The sequence below is a fragment of the Acipenser ruthenus genome, chromosome 16, assembly GCF_902713425.1.
Source record: "Acipenser ruthenus chromosome 16, fAciRut3.2 maternal haplotype, whole genome shotgun sequence".
Lineage (NCBI taxonomy): Eukaryota > Metazoa > Chordata > Actinopteri > Acipenseriformes > Acipenseridae > Acipenser > Acipenser ruthenus.
This window is the reverse complement of record NC_081204.1, coordinates 28,462,925-28,490,880: the sequence shown is the minus strand read 5'-3', so window position 1 is coordinate 28,490,880 and position 27,956 is coordinate 28,462,925. Positions and strand designations below refer to the sequence as shown.

At 39.0% G+C, this 27,956-nt stretch overlaps 1 protein-coding gene across 3 annotated transcripts; it reads left to right on the top strand.

The window, feature by feature from the left end:
* The first annotated feature begins 138 nt into the window (after window positions 1-138).
* LOC117412331 (ribosomal protein S6 kinase alpha-6-like) lies at window positions 139-25,212 on the top strand. 3 transcript variants are annotated; one of them, XR_009307493.1, is made up of 22 exons: window positions 139-446; window positions 6,847-6,906; window positions 9,726-9,842; window positions 10,695-10,776; window positions 11,725-11,805; window positions 12,666-12,745; window positions 13,776-13,882; window positions 14,625-14,662; window positions 15,613-15,755; window positions 16,265-16,335; window positions 16,556-16,644; window positions 16,991-17,055; window positions 18,526-18,628; window positions 19,395-19,519; window positions 19,948-20,073; window positions 20,493-20,582; window positions 21,035-21,193; window positions 21,589-21,750; window positions 21,829-21,905; window positions 22,131-22,248; window positions 22,854-22,966; window positions 23,278-23,413. XR_009307493.1 is itself a non-coding variant. In XM_058989288.1 (22 exons), the coding sequence occupies exons 1-22, from the start codon at window positions 384-386 to the stop codon at window positions 23,401-23,403; spliced, it is 2,220 nt and encodes a 739-aa protein (XP_058845271.1). In that variant the 5' UTR covers window positions 140-383; the 3' UTR covers window positions 23,404-25,212. The 3 variants fall into 3 exon arrangements, 2 of the variants coding, with proteins under 2 accessions (XP_058845271.1, XP_058845270.1); XM_058989288.1 differs by having other exon boundaries at window positions 140-446; window positions 19,951-20,073; window positions 22,826-22,966; window positions 23,278-25,212; XM_058989287.1 differs by having other exon boundaries at window positions 140-446; window positions 22,826-22,966; window positions 23,278-25,212.
* The last annotated feature ends 2,744 nt before the right edge of the window (window positions 25,213-27,956 follow it).

Below are 27,956 nucleotides of genomic sequence, written 5' to 3'. Positions count from 1 at the left end.
GCATCAAACTAATAACGTTTTAGTATGTTTTAAAGAGACTGTACTGTAAACCCAGCCCCGGTTGCTAATGCTATTTTCACACCAGTAGACTGTTGTTTCCTATATTCCCGTTTACTTGCTTGGGATGGGGAAATCCTCAGCCCAGTGGCGTCACACTGACGTCAGCTTTCGCTTGGTTTCCATGCTTCCCAGGTACAGCGGCGGCCATATTCATAGGGAACCACTACTAGCTGTGATTGTCAGGCAAGCGAGTCCGACAGATCTATAAACATATTCTTCCAAAACAACCGGACAAACGTGAATTCTACACCAGCGGGAGAGAAACGGGGCTCCCGGGTAGCACCAAGAAATGATCCTCTGTAGAAGACGGCTCTAGTGATAGGATGCCTTTTGCACAGCCGCAGGACCCCTGGCACAAAATGGAGGTGCAAAGTCTTGGAAGTGAGGTATGTATCGCATCTGATGGGTGCATTTATCACTCTGCCTTTGTTTTGGTCGGAACTGCTCGCGCTTGTTATGTTTCTGAGGTTGAAAGAATATGTACTGGGGTCGAACCGGTGACGTGCATCTTTTTTTTTATTATTTTATATTAATTATTATTGTTTTAGAAATGGTCAATTGCAGCTAGTGGAAGTGTCTAGCTAACTCTCCGTATCCTCTGACACATCTTCCTTCTATATATATTGTATCTGCTACTTATATATATATATATATATATATATATATATATATATGTATGTAGCAGATACAATCTTCGGTATTTAAAATAATGTAACAGGACTGAACAAGTGCATGGTTTACATTAACGTTTTCAGGCTATTGTTGGTGATTTTATATATATATATATATATATATATATATATATATATATATATATATATATATATGAGGTCTCAAGCAGTAAGCTAGCCTAGTGTTTGTCTGTTTTTAACAAGATTATCGTTCGCCGTAGCTCAAGAACAGTACGTGTGCCTTTGTTGCTTTTTCTGTATTTAGTATTGTATATACATCATTTCCCTTGATTTTGAACATATACGTTTCTGAAAGAACAAGTTCAGCGACAAGTAATTCGTTAGATATTTCTAAGTGGCGTGTTTGTGTGGGTCTTCGGTGACAGCGAAGCAGACCGACCATTGATGTGGTTGGTAATGTACTTTAGTAAATAGTTTGTGTTCCTTCTTCTAATTATCCCCAGTGACTTGTCGGAAATCTTTGGGTAGTATTTCCTGCCGTAAGTGAACGTACTAGCAAACTAAATCCAAACCGGATTTAACAAAGCAAGACACGGACTGACCGAGACGGTTTGTTGAGACGTGCGCTGCCCACATACATATACGTTCAGTTTTCTACTTCCACGTTGAGCATGGAGGATACTGTTGGAGCATTAAACTGTTTAGGAAATAACCTTTGACTCTTGAGAAATGTAAACAAGGTTCATATGTCAAATAACTTGTCATTTGAATACAAAACGAAATAACAGACTCAATAGACAGTAGACTTCAAATAAACTGTAGTTTACACCACGCACCGGTCTGAATAGAGAGAGAGAGAGAGAGCGAGAGAGCTGTTAGTTCCAGCCAGCATTCCAAAGGACTAGACTAGGCGCCGTGTGCGCTATCAGGCGCGTTTTATCTTTAATAAAGATACACTATCTGTATTATTGCTGTTTTATCTTAATTGTTAAAGTAATGTGTATCTTGTAGCCAAAAGCATTTTTAATAGGGATCATCAGTACCTACAGCAAATGCATATTATTTACAGCAACCATTGTCGGTTTTTTTTTGTCCTGGTCAAGGCCCAAAGACACCAGACATCCATACACATGCTTTGAAAATGGGCTAAAATCCCGTTAGCATTTGGTGCCTTGTGAGATTTGCTTGTGTAAACACTAGTGACTTGTATCCCTACTTCCTGCCTGTGGATAGCCACTTTCTTAGAGATGCGTGAAAATTCAATCCAGATCAGTTCTATATCATTTGAGATCTCACGAATTTTCAAAGGGGTCCTTCCTTCCTTCCTAACTTTTACACAAAATAACATCCATAAACCAGCTGGTTTTAGGTTTTCCGCAATTCTCTTTGAAAATGGTGACCATTGATTCACCAAAAAGACAATTGATGCCCAGATGCCTGACTGATGTTTTTGTCATTTTGAAAAGGCATTATTGTAACTGCAGGTTCATTTAATTTTAGATAACGATGGAGGCTGCCTCCACAAGCACCTATTAAATTGTAAACCCATTCCATCAACCTTTACCCGATGTTCTGCATATTGCCCTGCTTTCAGGATGAACCCTGGACGGTTTCAAAAGCACTGCCTGCTTTTGAACCCGTCCCTTCTTTCTGGGACGGCTGGATGTCTCCTGAAGTTACGTACACTGATTGATTGATTGATTGATTGATGCTTTTGGTGATATTCTAGCTTTAACAAAATCTATTAAGCTTCTTTGTTTTCTTATTGCTGTTTTAAATCATGGCTTGTCATCATTTAGCCAGCTTTGGTCGACTGCCATTCTGTTCTAGACATGGAAATCTGTCTATTTGCAGGTGATCTATACTGTAAGCCTGGGTCCTGTATAAACACTAAGGCCAACGTCTATATTCCACATGCATGTTTCTATATATTAACACCCCTACATTACAGCATCTCACTTGTATTAGCCTAATGTCATTGAGCTTGCTTGACACGGGCTTAAGTGTGTTTTAAAAAAATGATGGAGTCTTTGCATTTAGTAATAAGTATTGGCAACCGAGTACTTTGCTACTGCAGGTTTTTTTGCCCCTTAAAAATAAGCTCAGCTTTCTCATCATGATGTAAATGAGCTGGCTTGAAGGAACTGAATTAGAATTGATCAGAAATATCACTAACATGAATGGGACTGCAGGCATGGTGGCATAGGAATCTACAGTAATAAATCCAAGCAAGATTATCATACGGTAGACTGGTTTTTAGAGTTATGTATAGAGGGCTACAATATATGTAACTGGTCATTCAGTGGCACTTAAAAGCACCAGGGGAATTAAAAAGTGAAAATAGATCGGTACAGGCACCCTGGAACTCAATACAAGTTAATAGGCTATTCCACTGAACAAGAGAGGTAGTTAAAGATGTGATATACTTCAGTACACATTCTTATTAACCCAAAGAGACCAACAATATCAAACGTGATTCTCAAGCTGAATCTCAGTGGGCTACTACTGCTGGGGGCGAGCGCTTGCACTCTAGGAGATGGAGATGGGGATGAATGCTGAGCAGCTGTAATATCAAGATATTGTAATATACTGTAGCAGCCTGCCCTAGGCTCCTCCATTACAGCTTGTGCCTAGGTTAAGTATGCTATATGTTTGGGAATTCAAACCTGCAGCCTTGAAAATATTGCAAGAATTCAGTGTGTCAATATAATTTGTGTTCTGAACTAGATCATACAGTATTTATTGCACTGTAAGTAGTAAAGACCAAATATAACTTCTCTTTCAGGTCCTGATATACAGTACAAAATATCTATCTATCTATCTATCTATCTATCTATCTATCTATCTATCTATATCTATCTAAATAGTTTTTATGCAGATTGTTTAAAATAAAGCTTTTTACACATTTATTTTCAAAAATAAATTATAATTTTCAAATAGAACCTCTGGGAAAGTAAGCAAGGATTTCATTTGACACGTTTTTTGATATATTGCTTTAATATACTGCTTTTAATATGGTTATATTCTTAATATTTAATATCCAAGGTACTGGATTCTATTCAGGCACATGCGGTATGTGAATAGAGGCAGGCTTTAGCTTCAGGAGAATTTAGATCATACAGTAAAATGTATGCAGTTTTATTCCCGAGAGCTGTAACAACTATAGGTAACCACCAAACCTGTTCAATATTAATGGCTAAGTTCAAATCTGACTAGTAGTGCAGCATGACTGTAAATTGATCCCACCTCTCTATCTGATTTCCAGCCATAGCATATTAAAAACTACAAAGAAACATAGTACCTGGATTAGGCTAATTGTTGCGTAGAAACGCTTAACGTTTTAACAAGCATGTAAAAATGGAAATGTCTAAAGATTCCGGTAGAACAAGTTGTTAAAGGGTTAGTAATAATTGTTAACTGGGTAGGGAAGAGAGATCTGGGAGTGGTTTGGGTAGTTTTATAATGGGAGGGCACCTTTAGTAACCTCAATTTATAATCTCAAACAAGCCACAGAGCTAAGGCATGTGTGTTTTAATATACAGGTAGCTTAAGATATTGTCCCTAATAAATATCAGATTGAAGGTGTATATTTAAAATAAATAAATTCAAAAGTATTGCATGCTCACAGCAGTAGTACTCGGTACTCTGTGTCTGTCAATCCATTTAATTGGCCAGCTACGTTTAATGAAATAAGGACTTGGTTTATTTATGCATATTTTATACAGTATAGAGTCAAGTTCGATATCGTACGTCTTACATGTGAAACACATGTCTAATTTGGACTCTTAAGTTGCTGCTATACTATATCGCTTAAGAAATGTTTAAAAAGTAGATGCAGAACTGTTAAAATTAATTTAAATGAACAAATAATATTCAGGCATCTGAAAAGTTTTGTGTTAGTACCGCTTCCCCCTCACAAGGGAGGTGTGGGAGAAAGGAAACAACCAAAATGCCACGTAAGGGTTTTAATTGTCAATTCAGCCTTTCATTCTGTTTTGGCCGTGAGAGAGGAGAGCTGTCCTTGAGATCATCAGTTTTATATTTCAAAACCGTTCACATTTATTTTATTACATGTTGAACAGCACCATAAAATAATTTCACATGAAAAAAAAACAAAGAATGAAATACCTGCACATTTGTTTTTATTGTTACAGCTTCAACGTGAATTGTTTTTGCACTGAATTGCAGTCACGACTGGGGCGACTGAATTTATTCAAGGACTCCGGCTGTTGCACCATGAAATAACAGTCGTGGGTGGCAGTCTTGGTTTGAGTAATCTAAAGTTAACTGGAATAGATCTGAAGTGAGGTATCTTTTGGTTAATTATTTAGTAATGTAATGTATTCTTTCATGCAGCCAGTGCCTTATCCAAACAAGATAGATGTCTACTAATTTGTTAGAAAACAACCCCATCACCAGCCTCCTGTAAATCTCCACCAGTATCCAGTTAGGTCATAAGTTAAGAATTTTAAAAACAAACAAAATTAAACTGATGCAGTTTAGCTGTTGGCCTAACAGAGGGGTTACATCCGGGGCAGCAGTGTGGAGTAGTGGTTAGGGCTCTGGACTCTTGACCGTAGGGTCGTGGGTTCAATCCCTGGTTGGGGACACTGTTGCTGTACCCTTGAGCAAGGTACTTTACCTAGATTGCTCCAGTAAAATGTAATTGTATGTAAAAATAATGTGATATCTTGTAATAATTGTAAGTCGCCCTGGATAAAGGCGTCTGCTAAGGAATAAATAATAATAATAATAATAATACATCCAGGGGTTGTCTTGAAAAGATTAAAATTATGCCTTTTAAGCTACCTTTGCAACAGCAACATTGCCAGTAGCCTATAGGCTAAAGTGAAAAGGAAGGGCACTGGGTATTTATTAGATTTTACACTTGTACTGTGTACTGCATAGACCTACTGTACAGATTTATATTTTTACATAATGTAATGTGTACAGAGAACTTAATGAATGTTATTTCAACTCAATTATTTATACATTTAAAATAAATTGAGCATTATAAATGTACGTGTGTGTGATTATTTTTAATTTTTAACCAGGCGACCTGTCTGTCTCCCAACATGCCTGGTTTAATGAGGGACTACTGTACCGAAAACCTCTGGTGCCTGAAATAGTCAAGGCCAGTTGGTAACAAATGATATAAACGATGTCAGCAATATAGGGTTTAATCTGCAGTACAGTAAGTCATCACTCATCCCGATTCCTTTATACCCAAGGTTTTCTGCAGTAGCCTTGAGCATTACTGATGTCAGCCAGCGTTCTGTTATCAGTGTGTCTCTTTGCTGTGTGTGTTTCACAACGGGTCTTCATGAGCATCTCATGTGAGCCACGCAACTCGTCAACACAGTGTGTGGTACTGTAGCAGGGTCTCACACAAGCCATTAGAATTGCAGCAAGTTAATTACATCATTGGCAATGCCGCCCTCGTCAGTTGTGTCGTGAAGTTCTGGGAACAGCAGTTCATGATTTAAAAGACAGAAACATGTGGATGAGTGGGAAGGCAGGCCCTCAGCAGACCACAAACGTCCAAACGCATAATTGCATTATATAGATACATTGTTTTCTGAAGTAATATATTGAGCTTTGTACTGTTGGCTTTAACCATGCAGTAATGTTGATACAGTATTGCTCTTATTTGTCGTTGCTGGAATAAAAGGATTTCTGCTGGTCTTCTGTAAATGGTCTGGAAGGAAATGCTGTAATTCATAGGTGGAATACAATGTGTTTGTTTTTGAAACTTATTGATTTAGGGTAAATATACTTGGGGGGGGGGGGGGGGGGCAGACGGGGACAATTTTAATATTGTACAGTGGCACATTATATTTATTTATATATAATCTCCTGGGCTGGCAATGAAATGTGAAACAAGTAATGTGATGACCGTATATTAGACGTGTACGGACACCCTGTCGGTGTATACATACATACACAGTTAAAGAAGAACAATTAAACATATAACAACATATAGCTAATCTTAATGTGATGTCATTTCCTTCTGATAAGAAATTTCACATGGCTGTACAACATTGATATGAGGTCTACTATATCATGCCAGCAGATACAAAGCCTTAGACAGTAGTCTATAAAAGGAGTCTGTTTAACAAAACTATACCTTTTTCTTTTTTTTTCCCCCTCATAGGTCAATGGGCATCAAATCGTGGATGAGCCTATGGAGGAGGGGGAGTCATTCTCTCATTGTGTGAGTACAGAAAATTCTGACATTACTGTATTTCATTTTCTAGAGGTTTGCATCATGGGGAAATTGTGTTGGTTGATAGGTGAACGTATGTGGGATCTGCTAACAAAACAAGAAGCTCTCTTACCTCTTATTGAGCTGAGTGAGACACGCATGCATAATTTTATATTGGCAAGGCTGACTTTTTTTTTTTTTTAAGACATTGAGAGGTATGTTCGTTTTCCCAATCCCAGCATTTGTTGGATAATTTTTCTTTCGGGGTGTTTTGGGTTATTTTAGAACGTTTGAAATTCCTGAATCCATCTGTCAGAATAGACTGTGTCAACATCAACCCCAACAGAATTCCGAACAAGCCTTTGAAACTAAGAGCACAGAAACTGAAAAAAACCAAACAAACCGCTTTCTGTCTCTCCAAACCACAAGTCTACGGATTGACATAATACCTCAGGCTTGTTCCCTTCAGATGAGAACCTGAAACTGAAGCTGAGCTTTTAACACAACAGCATTGCCAGCTCTCCAGTGTTTGGTCTTGTTTGCAAGAGCTTTGTCGGTGCACAAGCTTCTGATAAATGTCTATCGTCAGATTTTCTTTTCATTCTTTTAATAAGTCAATTGCACAATGTAAGTGACCCATAGAACATTCATTGAATGAAACAATGGGTTTGACCCCAGCATGCTCCGAGTATGATACTGTGTATGATGTGTAAAATAAGAGAAGCTGGTCATTAATGATCTTGTATTACCGTAGCAAACTGAAATGAGTGGTTCTGTAGGTTCTGTTGTGGAGTCCAGTAGCCCCAGTATGAGTCCTGCTTGTATCCTCTGTGGCCAGGATTACATGTTATACTTATTTGAAATACGGGGTTTGAGTGTCACTTGGAAAGTTAGGAGATTAGAACTGCTATTTTAGTTTTTGTTTCCAGGGGATTTTACTATTGAAGTCTGTAAGGTAAATAAATCCTGACAAGCAGGAACAGTAATAGTGCTGCGTTTTAATGGTGTTGTTGCTGCTGCTGCTGCTGACTGTGTGCAATGGGAATGTTTGAAGCTTGGGGCTATAATAAATAGAAAGAAAATAATTTTGCTGTAGAGTCGGTGGGGTTTTGCAGTTCTCTTTGAGATGCTAATGTGCTGGCTGTGCTTTAACAAGATGGAAACGAATTAACACCCGTGTAGGAAATAGGGGCGAAATGTTAACAGCCTTCACTGCAAACACAACAAATAATAAAAAAAAATATGCTCTGCAAGGATTCACTTGTTGATACATTAGGTACTGTAGTACTCTACTGTCCCTTGCACTACAATGGGGGTGGGGGTGGGTAAGGGTGTTCTTTAGCATGTCCAATGTCAAGGGGATAATGAGAATCGGAATGTATCGCTGGTTGAGAGTAAAAACATCGTAGCTACTGAACAAAAATGATGGATTTGAGCTATGATCTTTTAGGTTTCTTTTATCAATTCTTAAATCAGACATGAGAGTATTCATTTTTTTTTTGTTTTGCATTTACTTTCTTGTGCTCAGCCAGTGACCATTGGTGGTTTTCTTCCAGTGTTGCCATTCCAGGCGCACCCAGGAGACTGAATGCAGCCACTGCATTGAGGGATGTTGGTAACTTGTGTACCCACTACATACCCCTTGAGAAGTCGCAGAGCTCCTCCTGCTTTTTAATTGTAGTTTCTCACGCAGTTTACACTGCTTGAACACGCAGCCAACTTCTCTAAAGCTAGTTTTATTTATAATGTGTCAGGTATGACTGTGTTCAGAATTGTTTTACTTCTGGTGTTTAAATTAGGAAACAGGTTTTCTTCATTCCCAAAAATACTGCACGTTTCAGTATTTCCCCCAATTCACAGATCTTTCCGACTTTGGAATGCCTGGATCCCATCCCTGAAAAATACAGACGTGTTGGCACACACACGCAAACACCCACTCTTGTTTTAATGGGAAACACAGATTGGCCCATTTACACTGTTATATTTATTAATGTTATCGTTTTATCTTTCTTGGGTATTTTATTGTGTGTGTGTGTGTATATATATATAATTACACACACACACACAGTAAGAGAGGACATTCAGTCTCCATAAGTCCAGTGTAGGTCTGCTGGTTAATAATGTAAGAAGCAGATTTACACGAGACTAATCTGATTAAAGGCTCTTTAAAGTTTCATCTCTTTTTTTTTTTTCCCTCCCTGCAGATATATGGTTTGTTCTGGGATCACATCCTGATTAATTATTCAAGATGATTTTCTTTTCTTTCTCCGGATATCTAGCAGCATACATCTTGTTCTGGACTGGCTGAGCACTCAGTTCATCAATATAGTGATTGTTGGTCAAACACACAGGCCCATCGTGGGCTTGAGAGGCAGAGTCACTGGGGTGCTGTGCGCAGTCTCCAAACATGCACACAATGGAAGTAATTAGGAGATACTGAGGTGAATCAAAGCATGAATACTGTATTGGCTGGGCTACTTAATAAGAAACAGATGGGTATCCGATGCAATGGTCCACTGTCCTCGGCACAGACTTGGGAAATCCTCTGGCTTTGAGTGTTGTTCTTCACTTTAACCCCAGTTGGAATAAAAACTTTTATTATTTTCCCAGTGTTTGAGCTGTACAGCTGCTGCGGCGTTCTGACTTTGCCAGCAGGCATACTGTAGAGTGGAGACACCCATAGATACAGTATCATGTATGCTTCTCATTACATGTATTTATTTATTTTCTCCCATGACTCCTTTGTATTTCTCAGCTAACCTCTGGACAGGCTTTAGTGCTTTTTAAAAATGGGAACTGATTTACTGAGTGTTTGTTGTTTCATTTAGGATGAAGGCACCTTTCAGGAAATCCCCATCACTCACCACGTCAAAGAGGGATGTGAAAAAGCAGCTCCCTCTCAGTTTGAACTTCTTAAAGTCCTGGGCCAGGGGTCATTTGGGAAGGTGAGTCTATTCACAGAGAGGCTTCTTACATGAGCTTTCCTTTTATACATTGCACTTGACATGAACTTCAGGCTTCAAGAATGACTTCACGTTATTTAAGAATCCCTGTGAGTCGAGTTGTGGGTATCGCACAATAAAAATGAACCCGCTGTGCCAGTAATTTTACAAAGCTACCACCTCTTGATCTTGTGTGGCTCTGTAGAAATATCATTGCAAATGTGTCTGTCGATTTGTATGTTTACATTTGTACATTTTCTGCTGTAAAACCAGGTTTAGGAATATGGCTCTTATTGAGGCATTTCCCCCTAAAGACACCCACAATGTTTGTCTTGGACAACTTTTGTGGGCTTGAAAACACCAAAGGGGCCTTGAATTTGTGTCTGACCTGACTCTGGGCTATTGGACATCACAGTGCCCCCACATACCACGCCGGAATGCTGATAGATAAAATTGACTGGAATTTGCTCCTGTGTGCATTCCACACACACACACACACACACACACACAAAGCAGCATCCCTGTTCTTGAGTAGGCTACATATACTGTACTACAAGCTGGACTTTGTGCCTTCTAATATAATTTAATGAACAGATCATGAACAAGGTTATATGTTGCAATTGGTATCCACAGGCTAAATAATGAGTATAACGACAATTAATAAAACTGCAAATGCAAGCCAGTAAGAGCAAAATTGCTGTTGTAAAGCAGCTAATATAAGCGCCCTCTCTTAAAAGTATTTAAGCCATTTTAAATCAGTAAAGTTGCTAGTGCTGTTTACTTGACTCTTGTACTAGCACTGTTAAAGTGTAACATCATTTGTACTGTTAACTGTTGCTTATTTGTTTTTGGTAGGTCTTTCTGGTGAGAAAGATAATGGGCCCAGATGCAGGGCAGCTTTATGCAATGAAAGTGCTGAAAAAAGCATCGTTAAAAGGTAAGCTGTTCCTGTTTGTGCTTATTGGAGATTTGTTATGCGCTCTCAGTGTTAAGGTGTTCTGAGAAACTGGCTGTATTTTTACTGGACAGAAATATATTGCTGTCTGAGATGAAAACCTAATTTGTCCTGGGGAGAGAGGCTCAGACACGCACATTGTAACTGCAGGCAAAACTCAAATGATGCAACACATTTATACATGAGGGCATTTCCAAGAGGCATTAGTGGCAGTAGGAAAAAGGCTAGTATCAAGGAATGCTGACAAACAAGCAATTTTAGACAGTGACGTCGGCCGAGAATCTAATCAAAGCTGGTAGCAGCATGTTCAAGAAAGCAGAACCCTGTGGATTTAATTCATGAGCTGCCTGTCTCGAACAACCACATCCTGGGTACAGATAATGCTTTCAGAGTTCAACGCTGGCTAATATTCTCCAGAAAGGGCCCAGATGTTAAGCTGTGAATAGGGTAGAACCGTGAAGCCTCATCCCTTTGTTTATTAGTTTCTTACTCCTACGCGTCTTGGTGTCACAGTGATTCAGAGCGAAAGGCAAAGAGAAATGAGAGAAATACAAATAAGGCCCAGTAAAAGAAGGCTGATGTCCAGGAGCTAAGGGAAGATGACAGGATCGGTTGTCAGTGTGAACAGCAAGGTGTCTGAAAACAGGTCTTTGATACAGGGCTGGCACCAATTCCATTTGCCTTTCTGACACATTGCATTAGCCAGGTGCAGCAGGGATCGGCACTCTAATAGGGGACAAGGACATGTATCGCATTTAGATTTTATTCAATTACAGTGATGGAATTGCCTGAGCCTTAAACAGATGAGGTGTCTTACACAAGGGCATTCAATTATTTTGTTTTAGGATATTAAAAGCTGTGTCTCGGGCACTAACTCTGGCAACCTCCCTTTCATTCTCTCTTCCGTTTTTGTTTCTTTTTTTTTTTTAGTTCGGGATCGAGTTCGCACAAAGATGGAACGAGATATATTGGTAGAAGTAAATCATCCTTTTATTGTCAAATTGCACTATGGTAAGTCTATTCCTAAATCTATGCAGTACCTGGGGCCTACTCCTTATTAACCTAGAGTGATCACTTTGAAAATATCTGCTTAAAGAATCAATGGATATATGTTTGTGATTATAGCTGCTTGCTTGCCATGTGGCTGACCGTGTTCTTGCAAGAAATGTCAGGCTTACTTCGTGCTGAATTATGTTGTAAAGTTTCACTCTTGGGTTTTAACTGCCTTTTGGGCAAAGCTCCTTTGTATGTGTCAGAACTGATTACCCCTACCTGGCCCCTTGTCCTCTGAGGTCCTGCGCTGTGGACACAGCTTGCATCTTTCTGTGACATGGACATTTGCCAGCTTCACTTGCAGCAGCAAATTTGCTTTTGCAGAGAGCTTGCATCATTTGAAGCTAATGCAAAAGCCTTATCTTTACGATACTGCTTAGTTTTTTAATCTAATTTCCCCCAGTCCTTTTTTAGACTGCTCTGCTTAACGGTCCTGATCTGATATTTCTCTTGTAGCAGTTTCTTAGTTATTATGTTGATTGCAAGGCATTCGTAATGGTTTTCATGAAAGAAGGAACTACTAATACTAAGATTACTGGCGAGTTTATTAAATATGTTTACTGCCCAACAAACTACAAGTTAAACAGATTGCTGGTATGAAGGTAATGATTTCTGTTTCAGGTTTGTGTATTGAAAACTGTACTGGATAAAAAAAAGCCTGTTTGGGTTGATTTTAATAAATATATGTATGCTTTAAAATGCATTGGAAAGATAATTATGGGTAGGATGGGTTATATGATATAGTATAGAATGGTTAGTTATTGACCGATACAGTGGGACATTGTACCCTGTTTAAACACTCTCTTTTTGAATTGCAGCCTTTCAAACAGAAGGGAAGCTGTACTTAATATTGGATTTTCTCAGGGGGGGAGACGTTTTTACTCGCTTATCCAAAGAGGTAAGCTTTGTTTTTGTTTTTTTTGGTTTAGGACCTCAAACTCAAACCTAGGAACTCAAACATTATGTGGTGTGCCAGTCATGCTGTTATCAAAGAAGAACAACTTGGGGCACAGCACCCAGTCTCAGCTGCTACATATTCTGAAGAGAGTGACAGGATTTCTAAAGTCTCGTAATGTGAAAGGTTAACATGAAGTGCTCAGTTATAAAGTGCTGCAGCGCAAAATCTGAAAATTATTTACTGAAATTAAACTAACCCTGGAGCTCTATTTAAATAGCACTGTGGTACGGGCATGAAATACCAGAGTCGTGTGAACTGCTGTCTTTTTAGATTCACTTTCGTGGTTTTCCGTCTTAGTCCTCACTTCCTGATGACGACGTTTTTAAAAAAAACTCCCGGTGGCCTCAATAGAGCTCTCACAAACATGTCTAACCTCCAAATACATCTGATTGCAATACGTTTGTTACCATTATCTTGTCTCCCGATAACACTGTGCCCTAGTGGATGTAATTTAATAAAACATTTGTTACTGACCCTGCCAGAGGCAGAAAGTGATGCAGACGTACAGCTATAATAACTTTACACTGTCTAGTGATTCACAGAGCTCGACTGAGGGAACAGACTGGTTTTAAAATGTCACCAGGATATGATGACTGAAACCGAAAACGATACAGCAGGAATCTGAACTACAAGACAAATACATCAGCTTCCACTGGTTTTCCTGACTCCTCACTGAGGGTGGAGCAGCCCTATCTGTATTAAATCAGATTTGTAACTCTATTGGACAGAATATACATTGCTGCTGAACTTAAACAGGAAGTCCCTCATAGAAGAAAACACTCACTCCAGGATTTTAAACTATTTATTTTCTGGTTTGAGGTGAAAGGAAAAACTTTAATGAGGGACTTCCCATTTAAGAACCCGTGGTGTGGAAACAAATTGCTTGTCTTTTTTATTTTATTTTATTTTTCTGTTATTTGAATTGACTGCAAACGGAGACCGGAGGGTAAATCTATCCAGTTCTTATTAGGTTATGTTTACAGAGGAGGATGTGAAATTCTACCTTGCAGAGCTGGCCCTTGCTTTGGATCATCTGCACAACCTAGGCATTGTTTACAGGGACCTGAAGCCCGAAAAGTAAAGTATTCCTCTTGCTTTGCAACATTACCTTTCAGTGCCTTCTTCTGTGCCTCTCTTGAAAGCAATAGAGCGAACACAAAGTAACATTATTTACAGAGATGCATTTTCATGAATTACTTTCTTAAATTAAACCCATATATCGGATGTTATCTATTTGCTGTTTTAAAGTAATGCAACATTTGTATTCATAAGGGAATTTGAAATGAGAATGTTAGAAAACGAGAACATGTTTTGCTGATAATTTGTTTTTAGTTAAAACAGTATTGCCAACTTGCCAAAAATTTTACACGGCTACAATTTTCCAGATTTAATCAAAATCTTTTGTACTGGGGCTGAAACATCAAACCCAGCTGGACAAACTGCATTTTTCATATGTTGTAAATTGCTAAACAGATTTTTTTAATTAAAGTGATAAATAAATATAATCATTTTTAATTTAATTTAAGCACTGTATAGTTTTTTTTTCATTTGTTTTAACATGTGGGATCATGAGGCTTGTCTTTAACTATGTATATGTTCAGTGCATTTTTAACTACTGCGGTTTCATTGTCAAGCTTTCTGTAAGTACTTCAGAAGTACCCCCAGTGATCTGCTTGGCAGTGTGTCATGTTTTGGCAGTGCCATGTGATTTTGCCATGGCAGGTTGGCGATACTGCTGACCATGTGTTCATGTTCAATGTGTTTATCGTGCGGATGTTATTTGTGTATCTGTATTGGAGAATGTGATTTTAATTTTCAGCATTTTGCTTGATGAAGCAGGACATATCAAGTTAACAGGTATGTATTTATTTATATTTACATATAAACATATTTTTCTAGTGCATGTCACTTGTTGTTTTATTGATTTTGATAAACACATGCTGTTGGTGCAAAGCCTGTTGATGTAACAGAAAGAGATACCAGCTTCATTTAGTCACACAAGATGCTTTTATTAGTGTTAGTGTTTAAGATGTATTAACTGTATATGAGACTTCTAATCTACTGGTGCATTTCTGTTAAACAGAAACCAAATACTTTATAATTACTGTGTGATGTTTACATTCCTTCTGACTGATTGATTAGACATCTGCAGGGGCACAGTTAAAATAATAAATACAAATAATAACGCCTTGAACTTGCTGTTTTAGTTACAGTTCTGCTTCCTAAGACACAGTTATTAAAGGCTTGGGTAGTAGCAGTGCATAGAATAAAGTGTGCCATTGTTCCAAGCAGGTTCTAAGAGTGCTAGCCAGCTTGTGTCTCACTGTTCTGTGAGTAGAGTTGACAATAGGATAAACTATGGAAGGAATTCAGTGTGAAACTGAACATGATTATGGGGCAGTGGATCTTTTAAAACACCTCTGTGTGAGCCTCTAAAGCCATTGTGAGGAATACAACATGATGGTGATGAAAGCTAGGTTTTCCCAGCTGTAATCCTCCAATCGGATTGCAGCGTCACAGGGTTTTATCTTAATCCCAGACATGATGGTGCAACCCCTTAATAATATATACAGTAGTATAAACAGGCCCTGCCATGAATCACATTAAAACTAAGCCTGTATGTTTCTTGAGCATCAGCCTTGCCCTGTAGAATTATACAAGTTAAACCAGCTACTAGAAAAAGCAACGTCATACAGTGTAAAAGTAGTGCTGGTGAGCTTAAGTAACTGTGTTGATTTTATTTTTTTTCTCCTTGTTTAGTAGCTATCTTATTTGATCATTTTAACGCTGTTCTCTGTCGTGTGCAGACTTTGGGCTCAGTAAAGAATCTGTTGACCAGGATAAGAAAGCATACTCATTCTGTGGAACAGTGGAGTACATGGCACCTGAAGTGGTCAACAGACGGGGCCACACACAGAGTGCTGATTGGTGGTCGTTGGGTGTTCTAATGGTAGGTCACGCTGCAGTGCAGTGTGTGGCTTGTTTGTTAGAACCATGGAATTAGCCGTGATAATAATGCCTGTTATGGAGTAGACTGTAGAACTGTAAAATCAGCAGTAGCCAATTGCATATCTTTAAAAAGAAGACATAAACCACTCATTGTTGAATTGACGCAGCGATTGCACATCTTGTGGTGTTTATCCCTATCCATAAGTGTTTTTAGAACAGGTTATTGGGGAAATTCTTCTGTTTGGAATCTGCCTGTCGGAAACAAACACAGTTATTATATGCTGTACAGCAGGGGTTAGAGAGGAAGAGCATTAAGTAAATGGTCAATTTTTTTTTTCTTTTTTTTTTTTTTCAAAATATATATTGGGACCTTAAAGTGGTCTTTTATCTCACAGCATGCAAACTTATTTGTCTGTGTGTGCTTATGAGAAGTGTTCTAATGATTGTGTGTCTCTCTCTCTCTCTCTCTCTCTCTCTCTCTCTCTCTCTCTCTCTGTTTAATCCATGCAGTTTGAAATGCTCACTGGTACGCTGCCATTCCAAGGCAAAGACAGGAACGAGACGATGAGCATGATCCTGAAGTAAGTGCTGTCCTCTCACAGGCTCTTCAAGCAAGCAGGGGATCATTTAAGGGCAAGGAAGCAATTTAAAGAACGGAAAAAACAATTCCAACTAGTAATGTTTTGGTTGGCTACCTTAATTCCCATTACAAACAAATAAAAAAGTAATATAATATGTATTTGGTTATAGGTGTCATTCCAATCTTACAATCTCAGTTTTTGTCTTATTTTTTTATATTAGAGCTAAATTAGGAATGCCGCAGTTTCTAAGTTCTGAAGCTCAAAGTCTTCTTAGAATGCTGTTCAAAAGGAATCCTGCAAATCGATTGGGTGAGTTCTTATTACTTTTTGGTGAATCTGTACATTTAATTGAATGCAAGGATGGAAATAAGACCCGTATTGCATAGCAGTTTCACCTATTCCAGGTTTTAATACGAGCTTGATTGGCCACAGTGTGTAGGTAACAAGGTCAGGGGTGTCTTATTAAACTTATAGTAAAACCAGTAATGGATCAAACTGCTATACAATGGGAGTCTTATTTCCACCCCATGGAATGGTAGAACATAAATAACACATGTCTACTGTTCTGTTTAATACAGGACAAAGATGACAGTATCTCCAATTCCTTTTGGATTTTAGTTGATAAGAGCATTAATAGTCTTCATAATTCTTCCAGGGGCTGGCTCTGACGGCGTGGAAGAAATTAAGAGACATGCCTTCTTTTCAACAATCGACTGGAATGTAAGTTAATTATCTTACGACAGTTTAGTCACCCCTGTAAGCAAACAGAAAGAAACCACAGCTACATATAATGATATCACTTGTGATTCTGGACACTGGGTTGTTGAACTGTCCCATGCAAAGCTGTTCACTGACCCAGTAAGTTTGTCTAAAACCAAGTACTGATAATATTTAAAGAATGAAGCAATGTCCTAATGAGGCTGGTCTTCAAGTACGAGCTGGCAGCAACATATCGACCGAACAATCTGTGGTTGGATTACATGTCCTGAACTCCTGGGCATCATTGGGAGACCAGGAAAAATAATACTGTTTTTTTTAAGAGCACTCATGACAGTTGATCTGTCCTAGGGTCTCAAAGGTGGACTTCCGACTGATAAACTTCCGATTCATTTTCATGACCTAATGTTATTTACAGCACGTCATTTCAAAAGTGATACTCAAACTGGTCTTCTTGGAATATCACCATGTGGCTTCAGACTGGTCTGTTAAAAAGCTGTTTTTTCTATCAATTTGACAGAAACAGCCCAAGCTTTTCTCTTCATATTTTTTTTTATTTTGAAATGCAACACAGCACTTAGACAGAGGGCTAGGTTCAAAAGAGCACACTTAGTGGGCTCTTCATGCAGCTTTTATAAACCTGCAGCACTTTGTTAAGCTTCAAAGAGGAAACCAGGAGCTCTTAACGTTCACAAGGTTAACCCTTTGCGGTCCATTTATTAATCGCGCGTCAGGCACGCCAGGTCTAATTAATTTTCACACGCGCAGTTAATTTTATACGCGCTGTTTAAAAGTATTTTTTTTCACAGTCAAACGGGTTTAAATGGCCCTGCATATCAACAAAGCACACACTAGGCATCTCCAGCCCCTCCCCAGCCTTTTGTTTGCTATAGCGTTCAGCTGTGTAAGAAATAAATAATAATAATAATAATAGTCGTACATACCGATCGATCATCTCCAGATCACTCGTTTTATCACCAAACTCCTCAATAATGCGATCCAAGTCATTATTTTATTACTATAACATCTGAAAAAAGCTCTGCAAATGTCCATGATAGTCTCAGTGCGCTGACGCACTTAGCCAGCTTGTTTATTATGGACGCCCATTATCTGATACCTGATACCATGTATGACTATTCATGAAATACGCCTTTTTTTTTTTTTTTTTTTTTTCCGACTTGTCTCGGCTCCTGTCGCTACCACTCGGCAATTGAATGGTTTTCTCGGCTTTTTCCGGAGAAAAAACGACTAAACACCCGTTTATTGCGTTGCTATAATGATGTCGGACCCAGTCCGACAAAGGACCTGTGAGGAATAATTGCAATGTCGGACCCAGTCCGACAATGGACCGCAAAGGGTTAATCTGATCCCCAGAGTACAAATCAACATGCACCAGCAACATGTGCTTCCAGAGCATTCCAGGGTAGCGTTGCATTTCATTTTACAATATTGTTGTGTTTGCTCTGGTTTCAGAAACTGTATCGAGGAGAAATCCAGCCTCCTTTTAAACCTGCTGCAGGAAAACCAGATGACACGTTCTGCTTTGACCCAGAATTTACAGCCAAAACGCCAAAAGGTATCAATGTTTTTAGAATGGGTAAAACATCCCATTGTGTTGTCGATCACTACTAGTACAGAACTATGCAAACTATATATAGTACAGAATTATTCATTGTACAATATAAGCATCAACCTGAAATGGGGCAATCAAAGGTTTCACAAAGCAGATTCAGACACTTCAACAGAGGAATGGTACATCCTTTCTTTCATATCTCCAGTGAAAAGTGAGATGTAAGATTTCAAAGACCTGTCCTGATTCCAACATCGCCAATAACAAAATATTTATTCATCCTCCCATCAGATTTAAAATCTATTTACTGGCAGTGTGATAATTAAAACTGGTTTATAAATGTCATCCCTCTTCTTTTGGAAGACAAAGGGAAATGAGCCCTCCTCCTCCTTTAATTTAAACATCAAGCATTAATATCTCCTACGTTAGCGTCTCACACTTTAGAGTTTAACACATATCTGGAGAACCACTTCTCCAGTTGTGGGTAAACTTCGTAACATCAGTGTCACGATCTAGAAATACATTAAGGCGTGCATTCATCCATACTTGCAACCTTATGTCACGTTAAATATTTTACATGTTATTACAGTTATTGAGGGTATAAGAGCCTGGAAATAGACTGTATGGAGGGGTTGGCCTCACTTTAGAAATGTATATCACATTATTACAGGCTCAGGATGGGAGGTGATCGTGAGCCTAATTTTTCATCATGCTGATCTCTGATCGTTACAGCTGTGTGTGTTATTGATATTCTTGTTTGCTTTATTGGCAGATTCTCCTGGTGTACCCCCCAGTGCTAATGCCCACCAGCTGTTCAAAGGCTTTAGCTTTGTGGCCCCTGTCTCATTGGAAGAAAGTAAAGGCTCTTCGCATGTGAACATACTACCTATCGTTCAGGTAAATCCTTACTGTACTGTAAGAGAATTGGTCATTTTGAAAGTGCCAGATGCAAAGCCAAAATTATGATGTTCACAATACACAGTAAGTTAGTAGTTGCATAATTTGTGAACTGGTGGTGGCTTATAGTTTTTTGTGTAACTGAAGAAATGTACTAAGTATGCCTGTGTATTGAGCCCTTAATACAGTGAGCATTTCCCTGGACACTGCTGAGCTGCTGTTTGACATTGCAAGTGATATAATTATATGCACGATGGTACACAATGCCATGCACAAAAAAATCAAATTGTCGGTTTGGGCCATTTTAATGACTTAAGTAAGATGCGACCAACATTAATAGTTTGGCATTACTGTGTTCATGGACCTTATTTTTGCTGTATCTGGAGAAAAAAAAATCCTTAACTAAGGACCCTGCCTTTGCTTCACAGCAGATGCATAAAAGCAACGCCCAGTTTGCTGAAATCTACGAACTGAAGGAAGACATCGGCGTGGGCTCTTACTCCATCTGCAAGCGATGCATACACCGAGTCACGAGCATGGAGTTCGCTGTGAAGGTACTGGTCACCGGCTCCGCTTACGGCAGTGTATTACCATCAATGAAAAACATGTATTGATCCATTAGAAAATGGATTTGCTACTGGATTTAGGAAAGATTTTCTGATATGATTTGGTGCCCTGATTACATGAAAATATAAAATTAGGATTCCCAATATTCCAAATCTGAATCACAGTAAGTATACAATAAGCACAGGCCTTATAGCAGTAGCAGCAACAGTTTTAAAAAGAAACGCCAGAGGGCAGCAACGTCACAGTTGATTCATGAATAGTAATAGTTTCAAGTAGTTACTTAGTTGCAGAAGTCCGGTATTTAACAGTATAGTTCTTGAGCGTTATTTTGCACAGTGATAAGTATGTGCCTTATACTAAACGTGTTCTAATAGGTTAACCTTGTCATATCTTTTCTGAACTTCAGATAATAGACAAGAGCAAGAGAGATCCATCGGAGGAGATTGAGATTTTAATGCGTTACGGGCAGCATCCGAACATCATCACTCTAAAGGATGTAAGTGGGACTTTATATTGATCTGCTTTATTTAGCATCTTTCCGTAGCAAGAGACTTGACCTATTACTGGCACTGAAACCATCTCATTCTTTTTTTGGTAAATTGTCAACTTACTCCTTGTTATCATTGAATCATACACTGTATATGTGTATCTTCATTGGGTTTGTTTTGCATGTCTATCATAGAAACTTTTATCCTAACGCTCTAAATCTTTCTACGATCTAGCTTTGCCAAGCATTCAAATATATCGCACTCCTTCCAACTTTTGTTGTAGGTTTATTAAAAATGCCTTTTATTTTCATACTGTACATATCCAACAGTTACAGTAAGTTATCCATGCTCAAGTGTTACTAAGCACACAGTCCGAGTAAGTGTGTGGAAAGTATAATGAGTCGTGCACAGCTGGGTCTGCTGCTGCCTGTTTGAAGGTCTCCCCTCTTGTTTCCTGCAGGTGTATGATGAAGGCCGGTTTGTGTACCTGGTCACAGAACTGATGAAAGGGGGAGAGCTGCTGGATAAGATTCTCCGACAGAAATACTTCTCTGAACGGGAAGCCAGCGCTGTCCTCTATACCATCACTAAAACTGTCGACTACTTGCACTGTCAAGGAGTAAGTCACAGTCCTGTATTAAATCCTTATCCTTCCTGTATTAAAGGACCGCCTTTCTGTAGTGAACAGTGACAGACTGTAGACTGGAGATAGATCAGTATTATAGATGTATATGTATATTGGAAATGGAGTATTTATGTTGGAGACGTCCATAGTACAGCACATGTGGATCACACAAAATTAAAGCAGACACCATTTCAATACAAACTCAATCTTTATTTGTCATTACAGAACGTCACTAAATATGCCTTTTGAAATGACCAGTTTGACCTAATTAAACAATTTAAGTTGCCGAGTTATAAAGATCACTTTCTATATAAACTGCGACTGATTTAACAATAAGGTTTTGTGGCACTCAGTAAATATATTAATAAATGAGTGTGTGTCTGACGCAGGTTGTGCACCGGGATCTGAAGCCCAGCAATATTCTGTATATGGAGGATTCTGGGAATCCAGATTCAATCAGGATTTGCGATTTTGGATTTGCGAAACAGCTGCGTGGAGAGAACGGGCTGCTGCTGACTCCCTGCTATACAGCCAACTTCGTCGCGCCAGAGGTACGTTCAGCAAGGCGTGTGCTCTCGAGGTGATCTAGGAGTGGGTGCCGATGATAACTCTGCTTTGTTTGGGTTTAGGTCCTCATGAGGCAGGGCTACGATGCTGCATGTGATATCTGGAGTCTCGGCGTCCTGTTATACACCATGCTGGCAGGGTATGTAAAGGAAGACTTAAAATACTATTGTGTGATCCTTTTGTGTATTCAGCAGGTGCTGCTAGTTGATATGCAATGGGCATAATGTTTGATGATGAGTGGGGCTTTGTTTTGTTTTTTTTACAAACAAAAAAAATACTGAATGTTTTGTATAATGTAATTTAAAAACTAATATCGCCACATTGTTTAAAATATTTACAATTAAACTGTTTTTCGTTCCTGCAGCTATACCCCTTTTGCCAACGGACCCAATGACACCCCAGAGGAGATCTTGCTGAGAATAGGCAGCGGGAAATTCTCCTTGAGCGGAGGCAACTGGGACACCGTTTCAGACAAATCAAAGGTGAATCAAACTTCTACACACACCGTCCCTGTTTGATTGTTTCTATCAGCTTAATATCTGTTGGTTTTGTTTGTCAGCTTTTGGATGAAACAATCTGCTGCTTGTCAGTTCTGTGATAACTGTGGATTTTTATTCTTTAGTTCAGTTATTATTATTATTATTATTATTATTTTTATTTTTATTATTATTATTATTATTTATTTCTTAGCAGACGCCCTTATCCAGGGCGAATTACAATTGTTACAAGAGGCATGCTGGTATCTAGTAATTGTAGGTCAAGTGCTAAACTCAGTTATCATGTCATACAATTATACTGTCCGGACAAGTGGGTATCCATTGAATCCCTTTGCCTGGGCATGAGGTTACAGAGACGCTTCACTCAGTCTCCCTGGTATGATGGAACAGGGCTGCTAGGGATACAGAGCACCATGTTACTAATACCCTACTAATGCACACAATTCTAGAACTCTATTGGTAATATAATGTGGTTAGTGACAATTGGTTTTATTCCTTGGTCATTGCAGGGTTCTGAATTTTAATCGTGATCCTACCTGTGATAATTTTGTTCCAAATTTAGGACTTGTTGTCCCATATGCTTCATGTAGATCCTCACCAGCGATACACTGCAGCGCAAGTGTTAAAACACTCTTGGATAGCATACAGGGACCAACTGCCTCATTACCAGCTCAACAGGCACGATGCACCTCACCTGGTCAAGGTAAGCGAGTCTGGACTTCCTTGTACGCATCCGGAATGCAAACTATGAAAAAGTGAAGTGAATTAGAAACTCCAAGGATCGTCTCAGCCAGTTAGGTTCAGGTGGAGCGGTCATTATCACACAGGTAGATGCTCTCTAAAAGCTACCTGTACTTTAGAATCTTGACTCTCGTTCTTGGCTGGGGATCTCTGTGATCAGTTATCTAACCGGGAATGATCACAGTGGAACATCAGTGCTTACGTACCAGTTGTGTGAGCAAGTCCTCTGGATCTGATAGCAGCTTGTCATCTTCTTTCTTTGTCTCTGGACAGGGTGCAATGGCTGCTACATATTCCGCATTGAACCACAAGACGTGCCAGCCAGTGCTTGAACCTGTGGCTGCCTCCAGCTTGGCCCAGCGAAGGGGCATGAAGAAACTAACGTCCACAGACTTGTAGTGAAAATCATCTTTGGGTTGTTTTGGTTTTCTTTATTATGATTATTAATATAATTACCTTACCTTGACCCGCTCGCCTGCCCCCTTCTCCCTGTCCCTCCCTCTCCCCTATTGTCTCAGCAACCATCTCTGGCCATGGCACCAGTGTCAGTAACTATTGCAAAATGCCTGTCTGGGTTGCTTTCAAAACTGATAGTTATAATAATAATGATAATGAAGATGCATATTGTGTACTGCAGGAACTAGCATTTCACTAATAGTTCAGAGTCTGTTTACTTGCAGGGGGGGGATGCACCAACTGTAACGTCCATTCACTGTGACTGGTCACCTTGGAGCTCTTAAACAAACTGTATGTCATTTCTAAATAAATCCAGAAGTAGAGGAAGCAGCATTTATTAAGATCATAGAGTGGAAGGCATGACTATAAAGACGCCTGTAAACCGGAGCCCCCCATTGTTTCTCAAATTCCTCCTCCCATTGAGATCTTCCAGCTTCATTATGGAACCTGGCGTTCATGAATTTCCAGGACTGGTATTAAAAAAGCTACTAAAAGAAAAACATAAATAATTCAGAACTCGTCATCTGGATGAGCTACAGGTATAAAATATCCATGTTAGCCTTCATATAGATCATGCTGAGAAGACTGTATGGAAGCCAGTCAATTTCCTAGGTGCAGTGTAAGCGGTTTCCAGTTATATTTAAAAGAATGCTTGGTATGGGAATGTTTGAACTATCATGGTAGGTAGTACAACTTGCTGACCACTCTGGAGTGAGGAGTCTTTGGAAGGATAAAGGTCACTAGATGTGGATCACTGAGCAGTGTATAGTAAGCATACCGAGTCTGCTTGGTGAATTATTATTTAGTTATTTTTCTTCGCTGATTGAGGTTAATCCGCTTTACAGCTTGGGGTGGGGGAGGCAGATCAAGGTACAAAGCACTGGAGACTTGTGTTTAAGATTTCGTCCTAGTTTGGGTGAGAACTGAGAAGGTAGAGTGGTTTTATGGTAACATACTGTATAGAGGGATAAGAGCAAGGAGTGTTTGAATCCCAGCTTGGCCATCAGAATAAAGAATTAATGTGCATTCCGCTGAATGAGTCGGAGTAAGAGGTGTAGATAAGTCATTTCAACTGTTGTCTCTGTAGTCTGTTGTGTAATAGGTATGTTCAAATGGCAGTTGATGATCCTTTGGCCGTCATCTCCTGAGTGTTGAATTCGTAGGTAAGAAGTACAGGAAAAAAGCTATTGAAATAATTAACCTTCAGCAGCAAGAATACTTCAGATTTCAATCGATGTAGAATTGCACAGTGTGTGTGTGTATGCAGAGGCCAGCAGTGGAAGCTCATACACTTGTGTATATAACACGTAGTGTTGAAAGGCTTGCATTCCTCTGTGCTGTCAGCAACAGGACTTGGGTGGATTTTGTATTGTAGACATGAACAGGATTCTCGTCTGTTACACTTATTTATTTATCCTGTTTTACTAAGTCAGGTCAGCAGTCTATCTCGGAATCTGGAAAGGAAAAGCTTATTTGATGTAGAGAAGGGGATTGATGCAAGGCTCCAGCAATGAGAATATTACGGTACTTCAGTGAAGCTCCCTAAAGATCACGGGCCGGCTAGCTGACGAAGAATTGACATGGGGTGGGGGGGGGGGGGTGGGGGGGCTAATTCCGACTGGCTGCTTTGGCTTCATGAATCTCTTCAAAGACATTGTGGAAATTGTATCATATTGTATTTATTTCATTTAATTTTTTTAAGATATTTTTCTTTTAAGGGGTGTATATATTGACATTAAAGATCATTATTGACGTTGTGCTTCCAGACTTTTTTTTTTTTTTTTTTTTTTTTTTTTTTTGTTGTGTATTGCCATGTTTATTACACTGCTCCCTCGTTTGAAAGGTCCTGGTATGGCAATGGCTCCCAAGCCATTCCTCTAGATATCGCAAGACAAATAACACAGTCCCTGACTAGAGTTTTAACAAAGGAAACAGCAACACAAACAACAGTCTGACTAGAGTATTAACAAAGGAAACAGCAACACAAACAACAGTCTGACTAGAGTATTAACAAAGGAAACAGCAACACAAACAACAGTCTGACTAGAGTATTAACAAAGGAGGCACACTGTATCTTTTATATAGCAGAACAGCTTGTAAGATACTATGCTCATTGCTCCCATTTGCCTGATAATGTAAATACAAAATTACTTTTTGTTTTTGAATGGATGTCCCCCAATACTGAAATTCTGAATCTGGTTTCACATGGATTAAGTTGTCAAACAAATTAACTGGGAGTCTATTTAGAGAATTTCTGTCTGTTTTTATCCCAAGCTCAGCTTCCCCTTATTCCCTTGACATTTTAAACAGGCATGCAATGCCAAAGCATGGGGTTTCTGAGACAGGCATTACATGTCAATCTATCCCACACTCAAACTCTCAATGGGACAGACTGAAAAATGTGAAAAGGTTAATAATTAACCTGTCAAAATAAGCATTGGTACACAAAATTCTTCTTTTATGTAAAAGTTTACACAAAGAATTAAACAGTATTGCATCAACCCCTGTAAGTCAACAACCAAACATGCAAATTACTGTATTGTACTGATTGATATGTCAGAACATTTCAACACGGCATAACCAACCTACTCACGAGTAACCCCAGTCATAGGCTTTTTTCCTCCTAAATTGATACCAGTTGTAGGAGTGATAAATATAATGAGGGTGATGATATAACATTATTTTTTAAATCTGGCAACATTGCCAACAACTGGAGTGATTTTACATGGTTGGACTTGGTTTAACATTAAATACATCTTTCTTTAAATAAAGCTTACACCATGTAACTATTCTTATTATTGAAAATAACATTTTTCTTTGCTAGGTACAAGCACACAGTCCCTGGCAATCTCACTGGTTCACTAAAAGGAGCTGTGACAGATATTTGATACTCGCATACACTGAACTATGGTTGGCTTTATGGAACAACAGTGTATGTATAACAAGCAATAAATAACGCACATTAAGACCAGAATAATCACTTGGATTGCGATACTGGGCAAGCCCATTCCATTGCAGAATTGATAGTTCTGCATGTAGAATCTGAATATTGGGTCTGCTTAAAACAGCCCTTACTGTACCGAATCCAACTTAGAGGCAGACTGGATCCAAAAACACTGAGTTGCTCAATATGTTATTACCAGTTTTCTGTCTCTATTCAGTCAATATATCAATTAAAGCAGGAGGACGCTCCTTAGATTTAAAGCACAGATCTACAACATGAGGGTGTTTGTACTTTCATTGAAAATGAATGGCTTTCATTTACATCAATGCACAGCTCTATGGGAGTATTTCAGCCACAATCATGTTACGTTTTCAACTAAAGCAGAATTCCTTAGTTTTTGTTTAATACATTCTTTCATAGTTTAGGAGTTCAGTGCATTGTAATTCGGGCACAGTCCAGCTTGTTTTTAAGGAGTGGAAATATTTGCCTTTTAGATTGGCAAGCAGGTTTAATTGAGTCACAGTATAGTTTAGCTGCTGAAAACTTGTTTAACCACTAGAGGACACTAGCGTACTGCAGAAGTGCTCACTGTGAGGCAGCATCACAGCACATTGCTTGATATTGTCGTCAATGAAATGCAGCAGAATTTTGTATTAAAATTCTATCCCTAGTTAAGTGCACTGATGTTAAAACCCTGTGGATCTGATATGCTCAGTGATATTGCACTGGAATCATGGGAGAACCATTAAATCACGTGTGGTGTGACTCTGGAGACACAGCAACAGGACGTTTAATTTATTTGGTGATCTATAGTACACTGAGCATTACAAGAGGGGGCAGTTAACCACAGCAATATAGAGGGTAAGAGCCTTCTTTATTTAGAATGGAAGGTGATGGGCATGCCAGCCTGTATATTTTCTCAGATGAGCCTTTGCAACCAATACAGTGGAGGCTGTAAGAGAAACAGAAGAAAAAATATGCACCTCATTATTTTACTCAAATTATTTTTAAAAGATCTAAAATGAGTTTTCTCCTTTCAAACAAATGGGAGATAAAAATGCTTTGAGAATAGACCCCACACCATAGTATAAAGTTACAGGAAATAAACTGTGAATATAGAATGATTGACAGGTGCTGTTGGTTTAATGCAATCAAAGCTGGCAAATTAAAGGAATTAATTTGTTGTTGTGTAACCAGCTACCCAATAAATAGTCGTCTTGTAAATAAGCTAATACCTTTTTTAATACCACAAGAAATGCACATTTACAACTATTAGATTGAATGAATCAGTTATTCAGTAAGATAAATCTTGTATCTCATATGCGTGTTTAAAGAGCTGTGGGGAGTGGCAAGTTACAAACATGAAGCTTACCAGATAGGACTTAGAACTGGCAGACTTGATTTGAATGGAAGGATTCGTTGCTGTAGCTGCAGGAGCTGCATCAGCCAGGCTGGACGCTGCAGGTTTGCTCTCTTGCTGGGCTGCTGCTGGTGGTCTTGCAGCTGTGTGGGTTTCAGTAGAGGCAGTGGGTTTGATCCACAAAGATGCATC